At 38.2% G+C, this 27,866-nt stretch overlaps 2 protein-coding genes across 4 annotated transcripts in view; one reads left to right on the top strand and one right to left on the bottom strand.

The window, feature by feature from the left end:
- The first annotated feature begins 66 nt into the window (after positions 1-66).
- On the top strand, positions 67-10,220 carry LOC132914561 (uncharacterized). The gene is made up of 11 exons (XM_060973768.1): positions 67-167; positions 1,399-1,932; positions 2,150-2,521; positions 2,804-2,988; positions 3,092-3,380; positions 3,829-4,004; positions 7,017-7,545; positions 7,773-8,144; positions 8,365-8,549; positions 8,653-8,941; positions 9,720-10,220. The coding sequence occupies exons 2-11, from the start codon at positions 1,410-1,412 to the stop codon at positions 9,896-9,898; spliced, it is 3,099 nt and encodes a 1,032-aa protein (XP_060829751.1). The 5' UTR covers positions 67-167; positions 1,399-1,409; the 3' UTR covers positions 9,899-10,220.
- A 3,145-nt stretch (positions 10,221-13,365) lies between these two features.
- Positions 13,366-27,866, bottom strand: part of LOC132916113 (uncharacterized) — a 139,579-nt gene continuing 125,078 nt past the window's right edge. For all 3 annotated transcript variants that reach the window (XM_060975901.1, XM_060975900.1, XM_060975899.1), the window contains exons 9-12: positions 20,735-20,972; positions 20,032-20,418; positions 19,548-19,799; positions 13,366-18,403 (exon numbers count right to left, since the gene is read on the bottom strand). In XM_060975901.1, the coding sequence (XP_060831884.1) occupies positions 16,589-18,403; positions 19,548-19,799; positions 20,032-20,418; positions 20,735-20,972 (2,692 nt within the window). In that variant the 3' untranslated portion in view covers positions 13,366-16,588. The remainder of the gene's footprint in view (positions 18,404-19,547; positions 19,800-20,031; positions 20,419-20,734; positions 20,973-27,866) is intronic.

Raw genomic sequence — 27,866 nt, 5'->3', positions numbered from 1 at the left:
GGCAAATTTTACAAGAGAGGGGAGATTACAAATGAGACGTATATACTATCACAGCCGACAATGCAAAGCTCACTCTTGTAACGTACGTTTTTTTGTAATTTTCCTATTGTATTTGATATCTGCTACATTATAGTGCTTGTGACTGCAGAAGAATTCGTTTCATAGCGGTACGTACGCTATATTTCATTGTGATACATACCGCAGAATTAGATTATCTGTTCTAATTTTCTATTATTTTCTGATAATTTTCCTCTTTTATTACATAAATTAGATTCAAATGTGTCCCTATTCTGATTCACGAAGTTATGTATACTGTAATTTATTACCTTTCATTTCTTTTCTGAATAATTTACTCAGTTTCAATCGAACAGTATCTTCCTAATTACACCGAAATTTTACTGTTTGTTTCAAACTAATGGCGATGCACGTGGAAAAGAAAACAGATTCCACCACATCCGATCATACGGATCAGTCAGGGATACAATCGTTGTACTTTTACTGAAATCAATCTTTTTAAAAAAATAATTTATATTTACCTTTCAACTATTCTTCCATTAGAACAAACTATGTCCAGCGCATAGAATATGGTTTTCTTAAATGGTAGTCCTTTCCTAATGTTCCCCATTCCTTGATTAAATCTCTAATCTCGAATCATTGCACACGAGAGGCTACAATATAGGACATTCTGCGCCAACAAGCCATTAATCGATCAAATGATATACAATTGAGTTCAGGAAGAAAGATTCGAGCAATTTCTTCTTCTTTATAAAAACATCAAAAATTATGTGTTCCTATTGCATTAATATTTGATAAAATGATTTTTGTCATGGGTTAAAAAATTCTTATAATTCCTAAGTAAAAAATCAGCCGACTTTAGGAGGACACATATTGGTGATTTTTTAATATCAAAGATCAATAAAATAATACATAATTATATGTCAATAGACCCGCAAATGTTAGTGGAATTTCGTATTTTTATGAACGAAGTTGCAAATTATGAGACGAGGTAAATTTCTTACAATGTTAACTAGTAGCCGATACGAATACCCTAATCGACGTATCGTAAGTCTTTTCACCAAGGCCCCATTCTTTAGGTATTCGTTGGGTGGTGGTCACGGTGCGTACATCCCCTTACCAGTTACCTTCCTTCGTTCCAGAGTATCAGAGTGGCGTCGACTGTCGGATAAACAGTATCCGACCAAAGGGAGAGTGGACGTCTACATCTCCCTCAACATAAGAAGTAAACGTGACGAGTGTCCAGAGTGATTGTATTACCATGAAGCCCTCCATGAAATATTATCTAGATTTTCATTTTCCATAAATGCATGAAAATTTGCAGTACAAAAGTTGTTGATAAATATCTTTTGAGACGCTCTGAAAAATACTTTTTCTTGTCAGGCTCATTTAAAATGGCCTTATTAACGCTATACTGGAGTCTGGATAGCATCCTCATCATTTCGTCCCTGGTGGTTGTCGCTTATTTCTTCATGACTCGTAAATTCAACCACTGGTCAAAACGAGGAATCTCAGAGCTTCCACCTAGGCCTTTCGTAGGTAACTTCATGGACTGCCTCCTATCAAGAAAATCGGGCTCAGCATTTGTCAAGGACGTATACGATTACGGCGAAGGTTTGCCTTTCCTGGGATTCTACGTTTTTGACAAGCCTTGCCTCTTAGTTCGCGATCCAGAACTCGTGAAGCACATCCTAGTGAAGGACTTCGAATATTTCCCTGATAAGTACGCGACTGCAGATGAGAAAGATGATCGTTTTGGATACGCAAATGTGGTCCTGATGAAAAATTCGGGATGGAAATCACTCAGGCCAAAACTGACGCCGGCATTTACCCCGGGCAAGCTAAAGAAAATGTTCGATTTAATGTTGATAATAGCTGACGATCTCGGAAAACACCTGGATTCGTTGCATTTGGAGGGTAAACCGCTTTTTCAGTGCATTTACATTAACCATGAGAAACTGTTGTTAGATCAATACATATTTTCAAAACAATGATTCTTACTTAATAGAAGTGTTTAACAAAATTAAAAGTCAATCCTCCTGATGCGAAGGACTTCAAATTTTGCAACAATTACTTCTTAATTAAAAATGCAACAATGCCAGGCACATCGTAGGAAATCTAATATCTGTTTCAGGCGCTGGAAAAATGGTCGAGTTCAAGGATATTTGCGCGAATTTCACCACCGATACGATCGGTATCACTGCGTTTGGGTTAAAACTAGGTTCGCTGGAGAATCCAAAAGCACCGTTCCGTGAATATGGCAGGAAGATCTTCCATTCTAGTTACCATCGTAACATGGAGTCACTTATCATATCCTTCGCGCCTCAGTTAGCCAAATATCTCAAACCGAAGTTTTTTGGGAAAAAAGCGACTAACTTTCTCCGATCTGTTTTCTGGGATGTGATTGCAAAACGAGTCGATTCGGGTCAAAAGAGGAATGACCTTATCGATGTGCTGATCGAGATCAGAAAAACATACAAGAATGACGAAAGGTTAAAGGATTATAGTATGTATTTGCTGCAATATTTTACTAACTTCTATCGATGAAGAAATTTAAGAATCTATGAATTATAATTTTATCCATGTCCTCATTTCGTGTGCTCCCAGCGAAACAGACGAAAAATAACGTAACTACTACTTCAAACATAAATAATTCATATTATAAATTGAAAATGATACACAAATATCTACATTTGCCAATTTACTTTCAAGTTATTTTCCAATTGTACTAAATATGCTAAATCGATTTGCTGAACTTTTGCGATCATGTTTAATTCGCGTGTTTCAGAATTCGATGGTGACGATTTATTGGCACAAGCGGCCATATTATTTGCTGCTGGTTTTGAAACATCTTCTACCACCATGTCGTTTACACTGTACGAACTTGCATTGAACCCAGATGTACAGAAGAAACTTAGGGCAGAGATTCGCGATGCTCTAGAGGAAACTGGTGGAAAAATCACATACGATATGGTACGGCAACTACAAAAATATTAATTTAAAAACGCAAATGAACAGTATGTAAAGGAGATTATAATATCGTTGTAAACATACTAAGAAATATAACGTTTCACAGATTACGACGCTACCATACCTCGATATGGTAATTTCTGAAAGTCTTCGTAAATATCCAGCTGTAGCATACATGGATCGAATGACCCTTGCCGATTACAAAGTACCTAATTCCGATCTGGTGATAGAGAAAGGCACCCCAATATTCATTTCGATAATGGGTTTGCACTACGATTCGCAGTACTTCTCGAATCCGGAAAAATTCGATCCACTCCGATTTACAGAGGAAGTCAAAGGTACCAGGCCAAGTTTCGCCTTCTTGCCCTTTGGTGGCGGACCTCGCGGCTGCATTGGTTAGTAAAGTTTTCCGATATATTTTCCAATATCTTTAGCGTCAGAGCTATCGATGACAATCGTATGAAAGTAGTGTTAAAAGAACCGAAACGAAATGCATATATGTGTAGAAATGTATGTAAAATGGAAGAGTACAATCGAACAGGAGTTTATCTCCTTTACTAACAACTAGTTGAAAAGAAACTGTCAGAATGTAAATAAATATTTAATAACGCCTTCCACTATATTACCTGCTAGACGTAATGATTGGTTACAGTTTGTTATATTTTGCCATCAGACATATTGATACAGTTTATGATTATTAAACAAATAGATTTTTATCGTAACTCACATTCCCTAATAGATAATTGATTGAGTTTCTGTTCGTGTCACTGGCTTTATAAGAAAGATGCATGTAGCAACATTTTGTTGGCTGTCACTTTAATCGTAATCTTTCACTCGTTTCAGGTATGCGACTGGGACTCATGCAATCCAAACTTGGAATCGTACAGATAATGAAGGACTACGAAGTTTCGCCTTGTGAAAAAACCAAAATTCCAATAGTTCTAGATCCCCAAGGAATCATCACGACAGCTTTAGGAGGAGTACAACTCAATATTCGAAAAATTACCACTGCTGCTGGATAAACGAAGCTAAAGTTTTACGAATCGCATTATGTATTCCAATTTTCTACTGTGATTGTGATAAGTCAGATATATTTTACTTCCGAAGCGACGAAGTTCACGGAGTATAATCGTCATTTCTCTCTCGGGAGAAATGAATCTTTAGACGTTAAATATATTTTAACATTGTAGTCGTAAATGTCCAAAAATTTAGATTTTATATATCTTAAAGTAACGAAACTTATTTAATGTTAATTTTAAAGGGTGTGTAATATTAAATAAAACGAAGTTTTATATAATGACTTTATTTATTTGATGGATTTATTTACAGTGATTGAAACAGAAAAACAATGACTATTTAATTATAGCTTAATGTAGTAATGTAATGCAACTAATCGAGAACCAACTCGAAATTCACAACTCATGACTCGTGACTAACTCCAACTAACTAACGACTAACTTTCTCCACCAAAATAACCTTTGCCTGTCAGCACTTCCGCTATATAGCTACATTGTAGTTCATACATCTAGCGAGGTTTCTCTTATGATTATTCCACGATACTACGATAGGGTGCATATGTTTCACGTAAAACAATTTGCAATCGAATTAATTAAGCTATACAAAGCTATACGTCACATGAATGCATCACATTTGTCAGAAGGTAATCATATAGTCATGGGTAACTTCTATTCTACCTGTAAATAATTTATACACGGTTCTGAATATCAAAATGTTGACTTGACTTTTAGCATGTAACAATACTAGTAGATAGATAAGGAGTAACCTTTTAAGCCAAAGATATTTTTCCATAGACGGGTTAAAAATTTAACAAATTGCAGATTACATTATCAATCAATACATTTTATAAATATTTATTGCGCCATGAATGGGGCAATAACAAGTAATAATTTTTCCGTGAAATCCGATTCTAAATCTCCTGGATAATTTTGTAATTGAAAACCTCCATAATATTTATTACCAGTTAAGATTATTCACTTGTTAATAATTTGTACATTTTTATTGACTTTAGTAATTTCAGTTGATACTTCACGACATGAATTACGTTTGACTATGAAATTATTACGTATGTAACTTCTAAAATATTACTGCATATATTACTGCACTTTTTGCTATTAAGCAGGTGAATAATGCTGATATATTGTAACCTCTAACTTCATTGATAACACATTTTCACTTATGCAAAAAATTATTCGTTATAATAGAAGATACGATGTATGTTCTAGAATATGTGCTTTAAGTAGATATCCTCACGGTCATGTTGGAAAAATGGTAAAAAATATCTTTGCGCGAAATTATAGATTATTGACATTTATATGACCTAAACCCTTCTAATTTGTCCTGCTATTTGTCCCGCATCGTCTCGAAATAGGAAAGTGATAAAAAGACACTTTCCAATATCTATACTTTCTTGCGTGTGAACATACTATTCGATCGTGAAAATTCAGCTTTTTATGCAATTTTTTCGTTGTCTCATTCTATGGAAATCACTGATGGAAATATTTCTTTAGTATAATTGTGTAATATTCAAAACGTTGGTGCTCTAGATAGAAAGTTTATAATATGTCCCTTAATGTATTAAAATCAAGTAGTGAATTATGGCCGAGAAGTTAATTATACGTTAAAAACAACTGATAACTTCGAAAAAAATGTCTTCTAAAATCTGCTACGACAATTTTTCGCAAATGGCACTTTGTCAGCGAGCAATGATTCAGCGGTAAATTTTACAAGAGAGGGGAGATTACAAATGAGACGTATATACTATCACAGCCGACAATGCAAAGCTCACTCTCGTAACGTACGTTTTTTTGTAATTTTCCTATTGTATTTGATATCTGCTACATTATAGTGCTTGGGACTAGCGAAGAATTCGTTTCATAGCGGTACGTACGGTATATTTCATTGCAACACATACCGCAGAATTAGATTATATGTTCTAATTATCTATCATTACCTGATAATTTTCGTCTCTTATTTTGCAAATTAGATTCAAATGTGTCCCTATTCTGATTCACGAACTTATGTATAGTGTAATTTCCTATCTTTTCTTCTCCTTCTGAATAATTTAGTCAACTTCAATCGAACAGTATTTTCCTAATTACACCCAAATTTTACTGTTTGTCTTTAATTAATGGCGATACACGTAGAAATGAAAGCAGATTCCATCAAATCCGAGAAAATGATTTACATTTACGTTTTATGTATTCTTCTATTTGAACAAACTATGTCCATCGCGTAGAATATAGTTTTCTTAAATGGTAGTCCTTTTCTAATATTCTTCGCTCCGCTGATGAAAACTCTAATCTTGAATCATTCCACGCGAGACATCAGAATATTCAACACTCTGTGCCAGTAAATTACTCGTTGATTAAATAATATACAGGTGTGTTCAAAAAGAAAGCCGGTCCTACTATTATATTATATCTTCTTTAGAAAAGTATTAGAAAAGTGTTCCTAGTAGATTAATAATTGATAAAATAAGTTTTGCCATAGGTCGACATATTCTTAAAGTTTTAAAAGAACTGATATTAGTTATTTTTCTTAACCAAAGACTAACAACATATTTCATTTGATATATATTAACAGACCTCCAGATATTTCTTCAATTTCGTATTTTTGTGAATGAAATTTATGAACGCACCGGGGAAGTTATTTACATCATTAACTAATTACTGATATGTATTCCTCAATCGACGTTCCGTAAACCTTGTCATCGAGGTTCGAGCCTCTAAGTCGCTGAATGATCGGGGTGCGTACATTCCTTCAGCACTCGCCCACCCTCGTACTGCAGTATCAGAGTGGCGTCGACCAAAGGGAAGGTAGACGCCTACATTTCCCTCGACATAAGAAGCAAACGTAACGGGTCTCGAGAACGATTGTATTACAATGAAGCATTTCGCGAAATATTTCCCAGCTTTTGCATTTCTCTAAATCCATGATAATTCGCAATCCAAAAGGCGTTGATAAATATTATCTTCTGAGATTAACAAAACCATTTTTCCTTCTCAGACTAATTTAAAATGGCTTTATTAACGCTATACTGGAGTCTGGATGGCATCCTCATCCTTTCGTCCTTGATAGTTGCTGCTTATCTGTACGTGACTCGGAAATTCAATTACTGGTCGAAACGGGGCGTGAAAGGGATTCCACCTACGCCTTTCGTAGGCAACTTCATGGACTGTCTTCTTGCAAGAAAATCGAACGCAGAATTTCTCAGGGACCTATACGTTTACGGCAAAGGTTTGCCTTATCTGGGATTCTATGTCTTCGACAAACCTCAGCTGCTAGTTCGCGATCCAGAACTCGCGAAGCACATCCTAGTGAAGGACTTCGACTATTTCTCTGATAGGTACGCGGCTGCAGATGAGAAAAATGATCGTTTTGGATACGCAAATGTGGTCCTGATGAAAAATCCGGAATGGAGATCTCTTAGGGCAAAACTGACGCCGGTATTTACCCCGGGCAAGATGAAGACAATGTTCGATTTAATGTTGACAGTCGCTGACGATCTTAGAAAGCATCTCGATTCGTTGCATTTGGAGGGTAAGCCGCATTTCTAGTGCATTTACGTAATAACAGATTCACCATGAGAAACTGTTGTTAGTTCAACATATATTTTTAAAACAATGATTCTTACTTAATAGGAATGTTTAACAGAATTAAAAATCAATGCTCTTGATGCGAGAGACTCCAAATTCTGCAACGATTGTTTTTTGATTAAAAATGTAACAATGCCAGACACATCATAGGAAATCTAATATCTGTTTCAGGCGATGGAAAAATAATCGAGTTCAAGGAGATTTTCTCGAATTTCAGCACCGATTTGATCGCTAGCGTTGCGTTTGGTTTAAAAGTAGGTTCGTTGGAGAATCCAAAAGTACCGTTTCGTGAATATGGCAGGAAGATCTTGGATTCTAATTTCCATCGTAACCTGGACTTTCTTATCATATCCTTTGCGCCTCACTTAGTCAAGTATTTTAAGCCGACGTTCTTTGGAAAAGAAGCACCTAAATTCTTCCGACCTCTTTTCTGGGATCTGATTGAACGGCGAGTCGATTCGGGTCAGAAGAGGAATGATCTCATCGATGTGCTGATCGAGATCAGGAAAACATACAAGAACGACGAACTTTTGAAGGATTATAGTATGTATTTGCTACAATAATTTACTAACATCTATCGATGAGGTTATTCATGAATCGTCAGAAATCTCTAAATTATAATTTTATCCATATGCTTATTTCGCGAACTCCCAACGAAAAAATAATTTGCTTTCAAGTTATTTTCCAATTGTACTAAATATACTAGATCGATTTGCTGAACTTTTGCGATGAAATGTAATTTGTATGAATTCGATGAATTCAGAATTCGATGGTGATGATTTAATGGCACAAGCGATGATTCTTTTTACTGCTGGCACTGAAACATCTGCTACCGTCATGGCTTTCGCAATGCTGGAACTTGCAATGAACCCAGATATACAGAAGACACTTAGGGCAGAAATTCACGATGCTCTAGAGGAAACTGGTGGAAAAATCACATACGATATGGTACGGCAACTACAAAAATATTAATTTAAAAACGCGAATGAACAGTATGTAAAGGAGGTTCTTATATAGTTGTCAACATACTAAGAACTATAACGTTTCACAGATTACGACGCTACCATATCTCGATATGGTAATTTCTGAAACTCTTCGTAAATATCCATCTGTAGCACAGGTGGATCGAGTTACCCTTGCCGATTACAAAGTGCCTAATTCCGATCTGGTGATAGAGAAAGGCACCCCGATATTCATTTCGATAATGGGTTTGCATAATGATTCGCGGTACTTCCCAAATCCAGAAAAATTCGATCCATTTCGATTTACCGAGGAAGCCAAAAATACCAGACCAAGTTCCGTCTACTTGCCCTTTGGTGGGGGACCCCACGGCTGCATTGGTTAGTAAAATTTTCCCAAATATTTTCCAGTATCTTTAACGTCAGAGCTATCGTATGAAAGTGGTGTTAAAAGAATCGGAATGGAATACATATATGTGTAGAAATGTATACTTCAAGGATATAGGTACATACGTATCAAGATGAGTATTCGTTTTTTTAAACTGTACCTATATTATTAACGATAAGGTGTTTATTTTTTTACGTAGGACGATTTGCAATCGCGTTAAATAAGATCTACAAAATGTGATGTGTGATAATGTTAATTTCAACAGGCACTTTCTCACAATAGTTACTTACGAACATTTTTATCAAGGAATCTGCGTCTCTTTGCTTTCAAATCTCTTTTGACTTTAGAACGTGCGTACGGTGAAATTAAACATCATTAGCTATATGCTGAAGTATGTTACAGTTGTACAGGATGACTAGAAAATTTGAAAACGGAAGGATACGATCAAAGAAAAGTTTATCTTCTTTTTGCACCACTAGTTGATAAGGAACTGCCACAATGTGAATAAATATTTAATAACGCGTTGCACGGCGTTATCTATTAAACATATCAATTTGGTACAGTTTGCTATATTCTGCCATCAGACCTATTGATAACAGTTTGTGATTATTAAACAAATAGATTTCTACCATAACACATTCCCGAATAGATAATTGATTAAGTTTTTATTCTTGTCATTGGCATTAGAAGAAATATGCAAGTAGCAACTTGTATCTTTAGACATTCTGTTAGCTGTCACTTTTAATCTTAAATTTTCGCTTTTCGTTTCAGGTATGCGATTGGGGCTCATACAATCCAAACTTGCAGTCGTACAGGTATTGAAGGACTATGAAGTTTCACCTTGTGAGAAAACAAAAACTCCAATTGTCCTAGATCACACAGCAGTCGTCACGGCTTCTTTGGAAGGAGTACAACTCAATATTCGAAAGATTACCACTGCTGCTGATTAGACGAAGCTAAAGTTTTACGAATCGCGTTATGCATACCAATTTTCTGCTTTATTTGTGATAAGTTAGATATATTTTATTACCGAATTGGCGAAGTTCAACAAGTAACATCGTCATTTCTGTCTCAGGAGAAACGAATCTTTGGATATTAAATATATTCTAAAATCGTAATCCTAAATGCTCGAAAATTGTGATTTCAAATATCTGAAAATAATTAGATTTATTTGGTAATAGATAATACGAAATCATGTTTCTGTGAATTTGTCGTATCCTGGCGAGGAAAATATTGCATGCAGAGGAAACACAGTCAGTTTTGTTTCACTTACGCGGTCACATGTATATATTTATTTCATTCACTTATTCTCATTTACAAAAGAGACTAATCGGCCGGTTGGCCGCCACGTGGCCAGTGCATGACCGCCGTTTAACTTACAATTAAATCTCTGTAATATATTATTACGACACCTTAGAATCAAATTGGAATGGCGAATACCGTGCGGTATCCCGGCACCTTGTTCGTAGCCATTGTTCGACGATGGCGTTCGATACGCGTATTAGTCACGGTAATCTGTGGCATAACTCTTCATTCTGATCATTTGTATCGTGTCGGTTTCTAGAGTGAAGCGTCGAACATCCACGTATGGTCTGGTATGATTTTCGTGATTCTCGATTCCACGCTATCGAGTGAAACTTTCGGAGAACACCTGCACGGGATTTTAATAGTCTTGCTACTGTTTAGCTTCCGAATATCGAGAGGTAGCTTCTTCGTTTCTTCGTTCGATATAATATCATATGAGCAGAATAACGATCGATCGTCATAATCGAACAAGGTATGTATGTACATACTTACGAACATCGGGCACACGCCTCTGCAACATGCTTGAATTTGTTTCACGATACTTTTACACACATAATAACTATACAATTCATCGTTTACAATATCTGTGATAGTAACTCGCCAGCGAGCATAGCCGTTATTTCACGTCCTCCGTTCCATAATCCTTTTTCACCAGGTAAATATACGTTATACATACATCTAGAGCCGTTTTTTGTTGCGTACGCCATTCGAATCTCTCGATCCATTTCTTCGAATGAAAACTTTCCTTCCCCTGACTTCGAATCAGTATAATTTTCCAGATCTGCATGTAGTTATATTAACTCAGAGAACGGTATATTAATCTGCTAAACCGCACAAAGTCATCGTTATAAAATCACATTGATGCCACGTCGATTCGTCTACACTGATCTTAACGTAACATCATTCAGTTTACATCTATCGTTTACTCGCTTTTCGGAGTCACGTGAACTTGCAATTTAAATATCACACGAGAAACACGAGGAGAAGCGTAGTGCTAGGAACTTCCTTCCGTTTTTTCTGATAATTGTATATTTTAACGAGAATAATTTGCTTCAAGTTTAGAAATTATATTATATTAATAATCGTACGTTTACAAATTTTTAACGTCACGTTTAATTAACTTGCTCCTTGTCGAAAATAATATTAGTCATAGCTAGATGATAAACATACGATACGCTGGTAGCGGTTGCTTTAACTACAAAATAACATTTCTACTCGGAGCTAATGTAATCTATAGATTTTCCAGAGGCTACTAGCCTGTCAAGTTAATTACATATTCCGCAGTAATATATTACTCATAACGTTAATTCATCGAGTTGATATATCGCGGTTGTGTCTCTTCGCATAAATTTATCATATTTACCTATCGTTTACTATTCGAAATCCTCATCTTCAGCTTGACAATTATACGAAAATATTACACCAATTTGTCATACAATTTACATATTCCTGTTTAGATCGTTAATTTTCGTCGTTCGTTTCTTTTCTATTTTATCTCGGTAAAGCTTTGGAGAAAAACAAATCGAGTAAACAAAGTACGTGATACAAACAATTCTGAAAAGTTATAGAAGCACATTCGATCGAAAGATCAAGATCAATCTTTTCTAGAACGCAAATTATTATTCGCGAAAGAGCGTTTACATCGGTGCATTTCCATAATTGATATTGCTCTGCCATTTTATTAGCAATCTCACCGCCAAAACTATCGGTTTCCTTTTCGGTTTCGATTATACATGTAATGTAAAAATTGTTAACTCGTAATTTAAAGTTATTTAGTCGTTAATTAAACTATGTAATTATAAAATATAGGAAACCATGATTTTCTCATTGGTAAATTTAATGAAAGATAAATCGAAGATACGTTTTTAGGTATTACCGTGTAGAAACAAACATATTCATTGTGAACGTGAATGTTCATCGCGAAATGATCGTGTTTTAAACGTTACAAACGCATGGAATAGTCAAAATACGTAAAATTAGGATACTGGGGAAGAGTATAATAGGAGAGCACAATGATCGTTCGAGATTTTAGGTTGATGGGACCGAATGTGTCCTGGGAATGTCGATTTTACTCAATCAACTAAATAGGACTGGAAATTAGGAAAAGGAAGAACGTGGAAATGTTAGTGTATGTACAAATGTCAAGGATTTTCTCTACCAAAATCTTACTTTACATTTTTCCTAATTACGAACAATCTTCGGTCCCATATTACACTAACTTTTCAAATCTATTTCAACTAGTAATACTTTCTGAACTTTGGCCCCGCTTCTCTTCAATTTCACCTCCATCTCCACTTTCTCGAAATCGAAGCAAATCCGTGTACATCTGCGGCCTGTATTCGTCTGAAATTCACGTGACTCTCACAGGTTCTCACGGCAAATAAAAACGAAGTCATCTGGGCGCGTCTCGATTCACAACGTCGTGGTCGTCACAATGCGCTTGTCGACGTCCGTTTAACGCGACGATCGCTCCTTTGTTTGTTAATTAGCACCGCATCCGCGGCGAAGGTAATTGAGTGGGCGACGAAACGAAGATCACAAAGGTTGCGGACGATAGAATTCGTTTTAAAGCGAATCTCTTCGAGCGTGTATTTCAGAAAATCACACTCCGTGCCCTATTTTTGTTCACGATTTCCGATCGTGACACCATTCCGATCTCTTCTGACCATCATTCTCATCTTTTTTTCTTTTTTTTTTCTTTTTTTTCTTTTTGTCGGCAAGAGAAAACGCACGATCGATTACGCTGCGGTAATTGACGAGAATAATTGGGACACGAGGGCTACCTCGTCGCGAATTAAACGATTGGACCACCGAATTTCGTTCCTCCTCCTGTTCTCAGTCATTTCTTCCTCGAAGCCTCGTTTTGCTTTTGGTATCGAGCTCGATCAACGCGATATTATTTATAGTAGTTCGGCTGACCGCGGCCGCGATTCAAAATTTGAAAATTAGTACAACACCGACGATTCAATGAGGAGTATTCGATTGTCGACACGGGATGGTCCGATAGTTTCTAGGAAAACGGACTTGCTCGATTGCTCCATTATACTGTAATCTCTAGTACATGTGTAATCGATTTAACGTCTAGGAAGAGACAAATAAATATTGACAAAGATCAGGCACAGACAGCGAGTGATAGAACGAAAAAAAGCATTTGATTTTTATAATCAGTCGGTTGGTATGATAGAATCGAAAAATTTCGATTCTTCGATGGAAACATCTATTTTCTGGTTTACTCGTGAGGGTGTTAAGATCAAATACTTTTTTTGCCTCGTACCACTGGAAGTTTAATAAGTTACATTATAGCGTGTTTACAACGTTGTGTGTTTCGACATGGTTCACTTGCTCGAACACACCTTCACACTCGCCGATCCTGTCTCTCTGTTCGTCTACGCGAGTCGAGTATTCCACGAGATTCGACGACGAAATGGAAGGATTCGCGCGATCAATGTTTACGGTCGATCAGGGAAGAGCTGGACTGAGGATGCTCGCGCAAGTCTTGGCCGCCGTAGGAAGAGATTTATCGATTAATTAAAAGGCGTTATAATCGATGGAATCGAGTCTACGATTGATTTGAAAAAAAAAAAAAATGTTTAATTAAACGGCGAGTTTGAGATCAAAATTTCTTACTTAAAAAGCAAATCGATGTCTCGTTGTTGATTGAATTTTTTTAATTAACCCAGAAAAGAGCAGGTATTTCAAAAATACAGTGAACGAATCTCTTCCCGCGGCTTGTGTCGAGAGGGGAGACAAAGTCGAACAAGCATTACGCAGAATGCAGAGAGCCGATCGCGTGGATACAGGGTTTTTTTCTTCCTGTTCTACGATCGCCGTAGAAAAACGAAGAATGCCCCCAAAAAATTCAATCTTTTTTTGGGGGGTCGTGAAGACGATAACGTAAGACTAGACTTCAACAATACATGCGGTTTTTCATCGCCGTAGAGATACACTGCTGGTGGAGTATAAAAATATAAACATCTAAAAATGAAAAAGCGAGACACCGTTGCGCAGAGAATTGATGCTGTGTCGAGGCTGAAAAAGCGTGCATCACGAGGGTGTTCTTCTACGTTAGGCTGTATCCATTTTATAATCATATTTTTCGTTTTTTACCCGCTTTCTTCTCGTTCTAAACGCGTTCTTAAAATATTCAAATAAACGGAGGATACATCTTTTGTCGATCCATTAAAAATTTAGCGAGTAGATAAGCGAATACCATTGTCAGGGATAGGGTGGTGTTTATCGACTACGAGTAGAACAAGTACAAGAATCGTTAGATCAGAGGATACTAGCGGCTTTCTAACGACTTTTTTTCGATTTACGCAATTCTCGACTGGAATAACTGTTCATAGTTTTTAAATCAGAGGAAGACACCTTCTCAACGAGGAAACAGCGTTTATTTAACATTCATCTAAATTTCTGACAGATCAACAAAATCATTTTCCAAATCGTGCGAGTATTCGCCTCGAGATATAGTTGGAATCGATCGGTTTCGTCTCTTTTCTCCGCGACGTTTACGACACACGAAAATATCTTTCCGTTCTCTTCTCTCTGCTTTTTCGTGTCTTCTCGTTTTTCGTCGCTGGGCAGGTTTACCATTTTCTTTTCCAATTTATTTACTTCTTTTTTTTTTTCTTCCTCTTGTCTCAAACGAGGCATGAATTTTTTCGAATTGTAATTCGACACGACGTGCCCGTCTAGATCTGCTGCATTCTCTATCTACCTACACGCTGAACTTGTGTGTTACAATGGACCTGCTTCTTCGTACGATCATTTTTTTCTTCTTATGTATTTATAATATTTATATACGTTATGCGTTTCGATGGGAGTTGCATATATTTATATATATATTTTTTTATGTATATATATATATGTATATATGTATAATAACGAACAACATTAATGATTACTCGTTAGGCTATCCTTTTAATGGGACAATAAATAAAATAGTTTATATACCGCGCCTTTTCACTTTCTTCTATCTTTCAGGCCGTTCATCCATATATATTTTCTCTCCTACTTTCTCAACTTCAATTCCCTTTTTTGATCTAATTTTTTCTTCTCCTATACCATTAATTTCCTCTAATTTTAATTCGTTCTCACCACCTGATCTCGACATTTAAATTTTATCGTACGTAATTTTTCCTTCTACCTTTCTCTCCCTCTCTTTCATTCTAACACACTCTCCTCTTCCATTCACTCTGCTCTCGGAACGGAGATCGATAATTAGGAGCAATATACATATATTTGGTATTCGCCAGCTGTTCGACAGTTTGGCTTCGATACGAACGTTAATTACACTCACACATTTTCTGGTTACATTTGGGAACAGCTAATCGACATACTACACGCACGTACTCTAAGACATATTTTTTCTTATTTTTTTTTTTCGTTTTCTTTTTCTTAAATGGCGATTTGAATTTCGTACATCTGACTTGAAAGTCAAGAGACTTTCTTTCTTCGTCTGCCTCTACTCTCTTTCAACTGTTACATTCTAATAATTTCCCAAATCATCTCCGATGTGGCAGAACAATCAGATTCTTTGTGCTAATGTTTTTCTTTGCCTCCTCGTCGAAGAGAAGGCTTGTCCCGGAAATCGCCCAGGTGATGGTGCACGATCGTGTCCGTGGTCGCCCGATACCGAACACACGTGGCTCAAAAATTCTTAAAGTTAAAATCCCTTCGAGCTTCACGCGAGAAACGCAATATTCCGCGACCCGGTCTATCCAGACTCAGAGTAGTCAAGACGTGTTCGATCGGCGGAATGCGGATCCTATTGGATAGAGGATTGTCACGATACTATATTTCGTAATTCCTGACCGATCGATCGGTCGTCGATAGATTGTTACATAACGCGTGGCGACTCGGTCGATCGAGAAAAGCCTCATCGGAAATTTCCTTACGAATAACGTCTAGCGCACGAGGTCGAGGTAAATAATCGTTTTCAGTTTAACAGACAGATGTGATCCAACAATGGCCGGCGATACAATCTAATGAAAATCGAGTCGAGGCAATGTCGACGGAACACGAACGCTCTGATCGTCACTCGATTTCCTTCGCTTCCGTGCACTTAACGTCACGGTATCTCTCGATCTTCTTCTTTTAATTTCAGCCTTCGTCAACGATCTTTGGCTCCAACGTCTCCTCCCACCTTTTCATAATCATCGACTTCTCTAGTTTTAACGCGCGAGGAAGTAGCGGTCAACCCTGGGTTCGTGGATCGACACTACACGAAACGCGGGCACACGTTCTTAACTGCTGCAACAGAAGATATTCTCAGCCAGCCACTTGTGCAGGCCCGACAACTGTTTCTCAGAAGAGTCCTCGACCACCAGGCCGTATCACTTGATCTCCTCGCGACTCGACGAACGCGGAGGATGCGACGACAACGGAACTTCCGATACCTGCCTCTTTGGTCGAAAGCTTGCCGTCAGAGAGGAAATCCAGCCGCTCGGAGATTGCGAGCTTTGATCGTGCAAGGAATCGCTGTTGCTGTTGCTCCTGGTGCTGTCGATACTCATGCCAGACTTGAATCGCGACAACAGACCAGGCGATTTCTTGGACGTTGCTGTTGGCGAAGAGTACGTTGGCTTTTTTCGGGATTTGGCCGAGTCTTTGCACAACATCGAGTCCAAACTACCCGTGTGTGGACGTTCCTCCGCCTTCTTTGGCTCCAACGAACCGAGCATCACGTTTTCGGTCTGCTTCGCCATCTTCGAGATATCCTCCATGCTCGCCGAGCTTCTTCTAATTTCTATTTTGCCTATATCTTCTTGTACAGCCTCTCTGGACCCGTGCTCAGGCTTGACAACGATCTCCGGTTGTTGCTGCTGCTTTTGCTGCTGCTTTTTCGTACGCACGTCAATTTCTCTGAACTCGATATCCGGAATATTTTGATCCTTCGCTTCTTTCAGACTGTGCGACTTGCTCTCGGGATTCGAAGAATTTCGCCGGTGTTTCGCCAAAGATCTCTCCGACATCGCGCTCGGTAAAGCTTCCAACGAAGCGGACGATCTTTTCTCCTTGGCGAACGACACCTTCCAGACACTGCCTCTGTTCTTGTACTCCGTCGATTTCCTCACCTTTGGCAACGTCATAGCACGCTTATCCACCGAAGACAGTTCCACCACCGTCGCTATAGCTTTGCTCTCTTTCACCGAGACTTTAGTAAGGTTGCAACGCTTGCAAACTGCTAGAGAGTTATTGCGCCTGGAAGAAGTGGTCGCCGTGGCCATCAAGTTGCTTTTGTTCAGCGTCTTGGTTACGTGTTTCATTGGCTTCGGCGCAGTAGGGTCCTTCGAGTCGAAGCTGATACTCAGCCGATCCGTGAAGTTTCTTAATCTGGAAAAGATGGACTTGTGATTGTTGGGTCCTGTTTTATCCTCGCAACAACACCGGAGCCCAACCGTCTCCCTCTGTACCTCTTTGCGACTAGACTTCGTCTCCTGATCGTTCTCCACTAAGCTACTCGTTTTCTTCAGGTTGTTCCTCTGCTGGGTTTCGACTACCACGTTACCGTTGCCCTCCACCATTTTTCGTTCGTTCCATTTCGCATCTAGGAAAACGGACTCGTCTTTCTCCAGCTCCTCGAGGATTCTGGTTCCTTCCGCGGACCACGCACTCACGGGCGAGCTCAGGTCGCTGCCAAGATTCTCTCCTTTACTGCGTCTTCTTTCGCGCTCGTGATCCCTAACAGCCCTGGCTAGGTCGTGACTATGATAATCCAGTGACGATTTCTCTCGACTACCCTTTCGACTACCCGGGTAGCTTTTCCTACCTGTTGCCGGCCCAGTCAACGTCCCCTCGGTCGAGATTTTGAACTTCAACGTTTTCTCGCTCACCTCCACCTCGGTCGCTGTCTCAGGATCCGAACTCTCGAGGTTCTCCGCTTCTTCCGCCGTCAGGTTCTCCGTCATCTCGTCGTCGGTGGATCGCGATCGCGAGTGAACCGTGCCTATGGAACGTTTCGAGCGCATACTGTGCGACGAGGTAGATTTCACGACGCTAGCTGACCCGGTGGTCCCGGACGTTACGGTTATCAGATTTACCTCGCCCAGGTCTGCTATGCTCTTCCGGTGATGCCGCTCGTCCTTTGCTGCTTCGTTCAATCTGCGATAATATTCTAAAGCTTCCCGCACTGGCTGAACTATTAGGTTCTGGAAGAGAAATTTTTCTGTGTTTGTTAATGTGTTTGTTATTTAGATGTTGAGATTTTGAAGATTTCTTATTTCCATAAAATTACGATTTAAAACCGGTTTATTAACTCTATAAGGAATATTCATTCTACGCGTCACGGTTGCGAAACAATCCATCATTCTGGTACACGATGCAAATCGTTTTTAGGCAGCAAGAGAAACTTAATTGATGCTTCTTTTGCAAATCAAAAAATCAAATAATCGTTTCAAATTTTGAAGCTTTACATTCTCTTATACACGCAACATTTGCATTCAGTTAATACAGGATGATCCTCTCGCTAATTCAAAGGCAATCGTCATACCGTAGATCACGTATTCTTATTTTCATTTCACATATACGCCTACACAACTGTTTCAGCTCTAACATAGAGAGAATATCAACCTTTGAGGACAGATCACACAAAGACGTATCATTATCGTCACAGCATGGTTGCATTACCTTTGAATTAACTAGCAAGCGAGTAGATTATACTCTATAACATAGAGAGACTATAAAGCATACACCACGATGAGTGACCCGAGCGATAAAGCTGATACGTGATCGATGATCGAAAGGCTATTGACGTTTGAGAATCGACAATAACTGAAAAGCGATTTGGAGAATACACGCGAGGATCTGATCAATTGTGCCGTATGGAAATTTGTTTGTGACAAAAACGTTGTAGCTAGATCTTTAAATCTTGTTTTAAATCTACTAAATATTCGCTCGATTCTTTGTTAGTCGTCATTCGCACAAATTCTCTTCCCTCGTTACATAATTTAACCAGCTATTTTCTTATACATGGCATTATCAAAGAGAAATTAACAATAAAAAACTATATTAATTACTCGATATTGGTGGCACATGATATTTAATCATTTTGCGAATAACATTTCATCGAGCTGTGCATATTGAGACGATATTTATAGATAATTTAGTAGAAGAGTTTTCTGCTATACTGTTTGGATCTGATATGCAAATGGAATTGATATTAAAGCAAAGGACAAGCTTGAAGTTTTATGTGAAACCTGTAAAAGTGTTATATTTTTTCCAAGCATCGATTCTCATTTACCCTTATCAAAATACTAACAGCACCTTGGACAATAAGGGTGATAATAAAAGTACCTGCAGCTGTGGAAGCAGTTCCCCAAGGGCCTCGAAAAGAGGAAGTAGAACGAGACCGATGAAGCTGACTTGGGACGAGGGTTTGGTTACTTTATCGCGATCCATAAATGGCGTCACTGGAAGTCCTTCGAGCTTCTCCGCGTCGCTCTGCTTGAAGAATTCTTGCAGCAACCTATCCAGCCACGGTTCCGCGACTTCCATCGGCCGGGCCTCGTTGCTAATATCCGCCACCTTGATGAGGATCATCGATAACTAGAACAGCAAATCACAGATTTTTAACGTTGCCTTAATCTGAATCTTTAAATCTAATTTTTCGAAAGTACTCGCTACAGCGGACTTTAATTCGAATTACCGAACGATGAATTTTATCATCGATTTTTGTATTTGACACAAACTCTTGTTTCACTTCGCGCATTTATATCGTAACCGTAGGTAGACAAAATAACTATGAATAAATATGACAAATTGAAACGTAAAAACTTACTAAATTAATATGAGCCTTGCTGGAGTAATCGAATTCCGGGATGATGTCCGTGAATTGACCAAGGATCTCGTTGTGCCTGGCCATGTCCGTTGCAAGAATACACCTGATGATCCCTTCGCGTACGACTCGATATGTCGCATTGTCCAGCGACGCTAATATGTTACATTCCGGTGCTTCTAGAACACGAAAAGCTACGGAGCAATGATGGTTCTCCAGAGGCGAGATATCGTTGTAACGCAGAGCCAACTCGGTACGGGCGTTTATTTGATAAATGTTGTTGTATCCTGGATGATCTAGATCGTGGCAGATGCAGGAGACAATTAATATAAAAACCTCCAGGTCGCCGATTCGTGACGGTAGATCCACTGTCCAGGCTATTGCGTACATCTGCGTAAACAGAATATTGGTTAAAACGAAATACGATTATATGTATATATTTATTTTGTTTTTATCGCATCAATTTAATCGTGTTTTTGCATATTTAAGAGCATATTTAAGTATACGTTACGAGATAATTGCTCTAAATTTTATCAACATCTACTCTCATTTGAATATTTTTTATATTTATTATGTTTACGTGTATTCGCTCTGTGAGAAGATTGCGCGTAAGCCATTCGTGAAAACGAAACGCGTAGAAATTACATAGATGAAAAAACCCACGCGTTGTATTTTAACGCGGCAGGCGTGTAGATCGTGCACTTGCCATTTGCGCCACGCAGAAGCAATGCCTAAAGTTATGAAACGGCACTTCGTTATAGTTGTTATAAACTTCGTAGAGGAAGTTCCTCAGGATTGGTAAAGGAATGTTAAACTTTTGAGGTAGGTCCAGTTCGACGAACATCGTCTGCAGCATCAATAGAAGCTCTTCGTCTTCCCATTGCCGTGCATCGAATGCTGGTGAGTGCAGCCACTCCCGAACGTTCGACGATACCGAAACGTCGCTGTAACACAATCACAGACATTAACTTCGTAACATCGAAATTCTATTTAGACAAACAGAAAATGCATTAATTTCTGTTATTTAGCCGAATTGCTAGTGCCTTTAGATTTGGAATTTTTATGATTAGACTGTGGGCGTCTATGTGCGTTTTTAGGATGATAAAATAACAACGATAAAATAACTAGAATAAGACGTCAGAGAATTAGACGCATCTACACGGAAATGTTATTCTCGAGGATTGAAATAAATTCAATCGTAGCGTTCATCAAGCCAGCTATCTTAGAATCACGAGAAGAATTACTTTTATATTCGAAAGGGGTGCATTTTGTATGGTTCTTTTCTTTCGTATCTCGCGTCTTTGCTTGCAGTAGCAATTTCCATATAATTACATGCTTCTACATCAGAGAAGAACCACAAATCGAGATGCTAAAATCCAGAGCACGGTTCTGCTTCGAGGGAAAAACGGAGGCTCCAGTTTCCTTTCAAAGTATCGAGTCTCTTTAAGATCGCGAACATCATCCCCTGCGCCTCGCCATCCGGATAAAATTAATCGGATTAGTATGTAATTTCGTCGAAGTACCACCGTTGCCTGGTATGTAGTATTTTGCGCAATGATGTGTTACCCGCTTATTGAACTAAATCAACATGAAGCCCGACCTACGACGGATTGGAATTACATTAGGGATGTATCGATTTGCCAGTGTAACGTGCCAAACAGCACACGCGGCTAATCACGATAAATATACTATACACCACGTGTCCATACCTTCAAATATCAAGTAAATATATATTATAGTCACAATGGTATTTTTTTTTCTAAGAAATGGTCGACCGATCGTGTAAATGATAAAGTGATTGTGTCGTTCGGCAAATATTGATAGCACTGTATTTGGTGGCAAAATATTGGTTTTAATATATAAATGATAAAAGATTCGACATACGAAGAGTGAAAACTATTTTTATGTTCTGCGAAACTTTAATTCTATATTGAAATGATTATTAATTGAATGAAAATATACTAGCTCTTTCGTACACGGTTACAGGTTATCAGTATTACAACGTAAAATATAAATGATTTAAGATAACGTTAAAGACAAGAAAACTATTTCCATGGGAGTTTACAAACATTAAGAGAAAGATTGGAGACAATTGTGAAACCACAAGATGATTACGTTCTTTCATACCATTGAAATGTACATATGTTTCAGACATTCGTTCAAATATCGGTATAACGAGCAGTATGAATTTATGGGACGGCGTGATACTTCTACCAGCGCTGTCCGAGCGAAGCGTGAGCCCTTTGGGCATCTCTCGCTTGTTCTCGTCGTCAGGGAAACCACATGATGCTAAACAAGCGATCATGACACTGCATTATGTCGACGTTCCGCTGATTAGCTGTCACGAGACTTTAGCGTTGCTTTTGTTAACAACGTAATATCGCGCGAAGAAAATTGTCAGGGAGGAAGGTAGATTCTCAGAAATAAGTAGAGTTCAATTTGTTGTTAAATTATTAAATTCCACGACTACCATGGCAATTAGAATGTTTCAAAAAATGAAAAATAAAATTATTACCTGACATTCGTTATTTTAATTTACCATATTTTCTTTCCCAAGACGAAGACTTTTCTTTGAAATTCAGCCGTCTGAACGAACGAGTGAATGAACAGCGAATCCGATAGATTTCATTAACTGGAAACGTTCTACTTGAGATTTCGCGAATTCCAATCAGGTCACTTCTCCAAATACAATTACTCGACGTACGTAGGAGTTGATGTGTCGAGATCGAGGCACGATCAAGGAGATTAAGCAGAAGCACGTGTAGCGAAGACCGCTAATTGGCAATCCGCATTTAGCTCGCGCATCAAATCGTGGTACGGGATAATGTTCGCTTTGTGACGCTCCCTATTATAACCCAGCAATAGTAGGTCATTAGAGAGATAACGGTAGCTTAATGGCATTTTGCGGTAACACTACGGAGCTTGCTACTGTCACGGGACATCCATCCATCCATCCGTTCAAATCGAATAAGTCGACGAAAAACATTTCCAATGTTTGCAATCGATTAATAATCTTAGTTGTCGGAAGGGTTTGCGATATTTTCATGCGGTTTCCGCGAACGGCGATTTGCGCAGCATTTGCTACGTCCCGTTCGACGTTTCGTACGTCCGACATGTTTGCTGCGGTTTATTTGCCTTGTTTCCGTGTGGGAATCGATTGACGTTCGTTTTTTATGTGCAATGTTTTTTCCGTGAAAAACAGAGCTTTCGCAAAACGATAATCAAAACTCTGTGCTTCGCCTGCCGAGTTCCTCCTCTGCGAAAAATCCTGAATCAGTTTTTTTTTTTTTTTTTTTCGAGTCTCGGTGCATTTCACAAAAGAAATCGAATTGCCACGAGGAAAAAAACAAGAGAATAAAACATCATGAAATAAAGCATGATCGTTTATGCGAAATGGTAATAGAAGCGCATGATTATTGTCGAACCTTATTCGACCGTTTTCTCGCACATGAATTACAAGCGCGTTTATACTTTAAAGGTAAATCATTCGAGTAAAGTCGATCTGAAAGCGTTTACAGACAGATAGATCTCCTGTTTCGAAAATCAGGAATAAAACAGCACTCGAGTCCGGGCGGTGTCTCGGTTGTTTCAAGCGTCGAACATGAATTCCCAACAGGCAGAGTTGTACGATCCGTCTCGAAATTCAATTTACCCACGTAATTCGGCGTAATCTTGACGAAGATCCCACGGGTTGTGCGCTTAATCGCTCACGAAACGATGTCGAACGTGTTGCGCTGCATCGCGAGATCTTCGCAGGATGAATGCATAAAGAACGGGACGCAGAACAATGCATTTTAATGAAACGTGTCTCGATGCTATCGTGTAAGAAAATCACAATATGGAGAATCCATATTAAAACGCTTTCGTGTCAAAAACAGAAGTGCGAAAAACAAAGTTACGATATATCGTATGTAACAGGATGAAAGAGGCGTAAAAAGCTAAAAATTGAAATGTAATTGAAATAAAGAGTGACGGTACAGGATTAAATTGTTTATCGATACGGTCAATTTAGCGGGCAATTAATTTCTTCCACTGTCGAACCCTTTTGCTTCCAATAATCTCCACGAGCGTTGTTTGCTCGAATCACACGATATTTCGCTTTTATCACGCTTTCGATTCAAAGAAACTTCGTTATCGATACTAATTCCATTCGAATGACTTCCCTCCCTGACTAATAACATTGTTACGAGTTCACTAGCTGCGGTTGCATATCGACTTCGGCATTATGCTCGGAAACGACAGCCTTTTATATTTATAACTTGACATTTAAACGTCTGGCAGGAATATCGAAGTTTCTTAGTTATTAGAACTACTCGCGAACGTAACTGGCATTTGAGACACGCAGACCACGCAAATTGGTAAGCTTTGCTGTCTACGTTCACCCGTTCGTACTTTATTACACGCTGTACAAATTGAATGCAATTTAATATGTACTCGCGGCAATCTATCGGCTTCTTACAGAAATTTATCGATCGTGTAAACAGTAAAGATTAGTCAGTACTATTATTGCTTTGATGAGAACGCGCAATGGAATGTGATCCTTAGAACGGAGAGTAGCGTATTTTACTTAGAAACGATTCTTTTCTAATATTTTCAATTGGAAATTTAAATTTGTAAATTTTCAAATTAAATTTTTTTTATACCTTTCATTGTTGATTGTACCATATTCATTAAAAATTTTAATTAAATTTCTCAAAAGGATTACAAACGCGAGATATGGTACTTTACAGAATATCCACTAGTCACTTATATCTGCATACGTTATATGTTTCATTGTATCGTTAGAAAGCCAACGCAATCGCTGTTTTCCTATAACGTTCCGATATAATATTCATTTATAATAGGTCGATATAATATTAATTACACTGAAGTCTGATCAATTTCCTATAACACTTCCACATTCTCCTCAACTTGAAACTTTCATGGTAGCACTCAATTACGCTGGAGTAATAAATCTGTTGAATTCAATTCCGATATTACCGGTTACCACTCATCTTTTTTCTTCGAAAGAAGAAAAGGAAGGTAAGAAAAGATTATCGTTAAATTCCGAATACGCAATACTCATCTAAATTCCAACACGAGCCACCAAAATTCCTGTAACTCTAGTAGTGAATTACGTTCAGTGTTGGAACGCGTTTCAATCGCGGTGAAACTCGATCTTTCAGCTGGACGGCTCGCTTCGTTAGCTCAGTAGGAAACAGTTTTATACATATCGTCAAGATTTTAATTAATACTGGCATGGAAGTAATTACGACTTTATAAATGAAGTATTTGATTTTCCGGATAGTTTGAGTTTACCTTTCGCTTTTTTAAAATACCGTAATGTCGATTTAATTCATTGTTAAATTCATGTCCGAGCAAATTAGTTTCATGAAAGGACGTTCTCGCGTTGAATAGAGAAAAACAAAGCTTCAATTTCAGACTGTTTTTGGAAAACACGAGTTATTGACCCGAGCTAATGGACTCCTGAGTATACATTTATGTATAAATATTTGTTCGAAAACTGTTTGTGCTTGAAACCGAGATCGTTTCTCTGGAAGAAACGGGTGTAATTGAACAGCCTCCTTTGTAACAAGCTTTTGTTTGGAAAAAGCTCGCGGATGAAATTGCGCGAACATATTTAAATTTCAATAAAATTTATTAAAAAGTAAAAAGAGAAGAAAATCAGAAAATTTGAAGATAATCGGTTTTTCATATTTTCTCTCTATTCATTCACAATTCGATACGAACACTGTTCGCTTTGTGAGACCTAAAGCTAAATCACACTGGCTCCGTCGAAGCTATGCTCTTGTTAACGTGGTCAGATTTTTGAACATTTCAAACGGTCGAGCGAGTTTCAGTATGAACCCGAAGAGGTTTCGGTATATGTTCCTAAAGAGACTAACATTTTTGGATTTTCACAATTGCTCTTGAAACACACCGTACACGTGATGAAGTTGAATTTTCCAACTAATTTTCAGCGAAATATATACCAATTTCTATTTGTTCCAATTCAATTTACTTTTTTCGTTTAAATGAATTAGAAAATATCGTTCAATTATTTCCGTCTACTTCGATAAGAATATTTCTTTTAATTCTATCGAAATAAACGATAACAACAAAATTGAATGGAAAAACTTTGTTTATAAATTCTCACGTCACACGTCAAGTTTGATTTCTCCTGATCCATTAATCAAGTTTTGATAATTGTTCATCGGTGATGGTAAAATCGCTTGTGATTGAAAGGAAGAAGACGAACGATAAATCATGCGATGACGCTCGTTATACTATGACGTAAAAGTGTGCACAGAATACTCTACGCTTACTTCTCCCTTGTTTCGTTCAATGATTCAACGGACGTGAAATCAACAGTATAGCGTTTCCTTCTTCGATGTTTTTCACTATCCTTTTTTGCATCCTTCATGAATTCTTAAAATTTCATAAAGCTATGTATATGCAAAATAAAAAGCGCAAGGAATAACAACGCGTAAAACAGGCAGAATGATCATGACTCGGAAAGTAATTACAAGATTAATAAGCTGAATTAATCGAAAACTTCAGCTCGAAAGTAGCAAAACTCGAGCATGATAATACGATGAAAAACTTGAAATAACGAGTGTCAAAAAGGAGAAGAATAAAGATCAAAGTTCAGAAAAACAAAACGAGAATTCGAAAGGTTCCTCCTCCTCTACCATTTAAACGTCGTATCATTCGGTGCAGCTTAATCAAAATCATAAATCGTCTCGTAACGCTCATTACGTAATCACGAGACGTAGACGTTGCACTATTTCTCTCTCTCTCTCCCCTTCTTATCCCACTTCACAGTGATTCAGAGGATGCGGAATTCACGAGGACTTCCTTCTTCACCTTCTTTCCTTCGTGAGCCATTGAAAATTCTACGCGCACAATGCTTCAAGTGCCTTCTCCCTCTCTCTTCCTTTCTTTTACCTCCCCCTCCCACTCTCTCTCTCACTCTCTCTCTCTCTCTCCTTCTGCGAATGACATCCTGCAACGATCAGCACGATAAAGTCCGGTGGGTAAATGAATAAATAATTCCGCGCCAACCCCATCCGCCCCTTTAGTTTTTCGTTCCGCGCGGACTTCTTAAATAAAAGTCTCGTACTATCAACGATCGACGAGGAGCATTAACGCGACGGGGCGACGACTTGATTTATTATGGAACTTCGTGCTACGAACTTGCTTCGCGTGTGCCACGCGTTCAAATAGAAACGCCAGTGATTTATAATCTTCTTCGGTATAACCGTTCCTACTGTTAACAGTGTATGAACAAATTTATGAGACAGTTTCTTTGATCCATTTACTTTTCTTTTTTTTTTTTTTAACACAAGGGATAATGTTAACACAATTAGAATTTGTTTCTCAATGAATCATTCATATAGAGATCCTCGGGTGAGAAACGAATAAATTTTCAGGTCAAATGCAAACGAATCACCCTTTTCGGACAATTTTTCTACAATTCAAATAACGGCAAATCCACTGGAAAGATCTTGCCGGTGCAACGGTTCATGGCTGAATATCCGCGTCCATACATTTTACGCGTGTCAAATGAAACTTGACTTTTATTTATCCCACGATCGTGACTATTTTATATGGCTTTCTCGTTGCAATCTATATTCGTCACGAACAGAGTGTCCTCAAAAAATAGTACCGAGCAACGTCGAGACAAATACGTTGGACTTGAAAAAGCGTATTGGTTAATGCTTTCCTAAAACGGATCGATATATTTCACGAAACGTCCAAAAATTTTAAGAGACATGGAACTTTTAGCCTCGCGTCGATTATCGTCACATTTATGCGTTAATAATGCTACATCGTAGATTAATCGTGTTATTTGTTAT

The sequence above is a fragment of the Bombus pascuorum genome, chromosome 1, assembly GCF_905332965.1.
Source record: "Bombus pascuorum chromosome 1, iyBomPasc1.1, whole genome shotgun sequence".
In the NCBI taxonomy this organism is placed as follows: Eukaryota; Metazoa; Arthropoda; class Insecta; order Hymenoptera; family Apidae; genus Bombus; species Bombus pascuorum.
The sequence above is the reverse complement of the archived record's forward strand: the minus strand, read 5'-3'. Positions and strand labels throughout refer to the sequence as shown.

Excerpts from the sequence above, each read along its gene's own strand:
- LOC132914561 (XM_060973768.1), top strand. The coding sequence starts at position 1,410 with ATGGCCTTATTAACGCTATACTGGAGTCTGGATAGCATCCTCATCATT. Across the intron at positions 4,005-7,016 it reads AAATTACCACTGCTGCTGGA|TTTAAAATGGCTTTATTAAC; the intron begins TAAACGAAGCTA and ends TTCTCAGACTAA. Across the intron at positions 8,942-9,719 it reads GGGACCCCACGGCTGCATTG|GTATGCGATTGGGGCTCATA; the intron begins GTTAGTAAAATT and ends TTTTCGTTTCAG.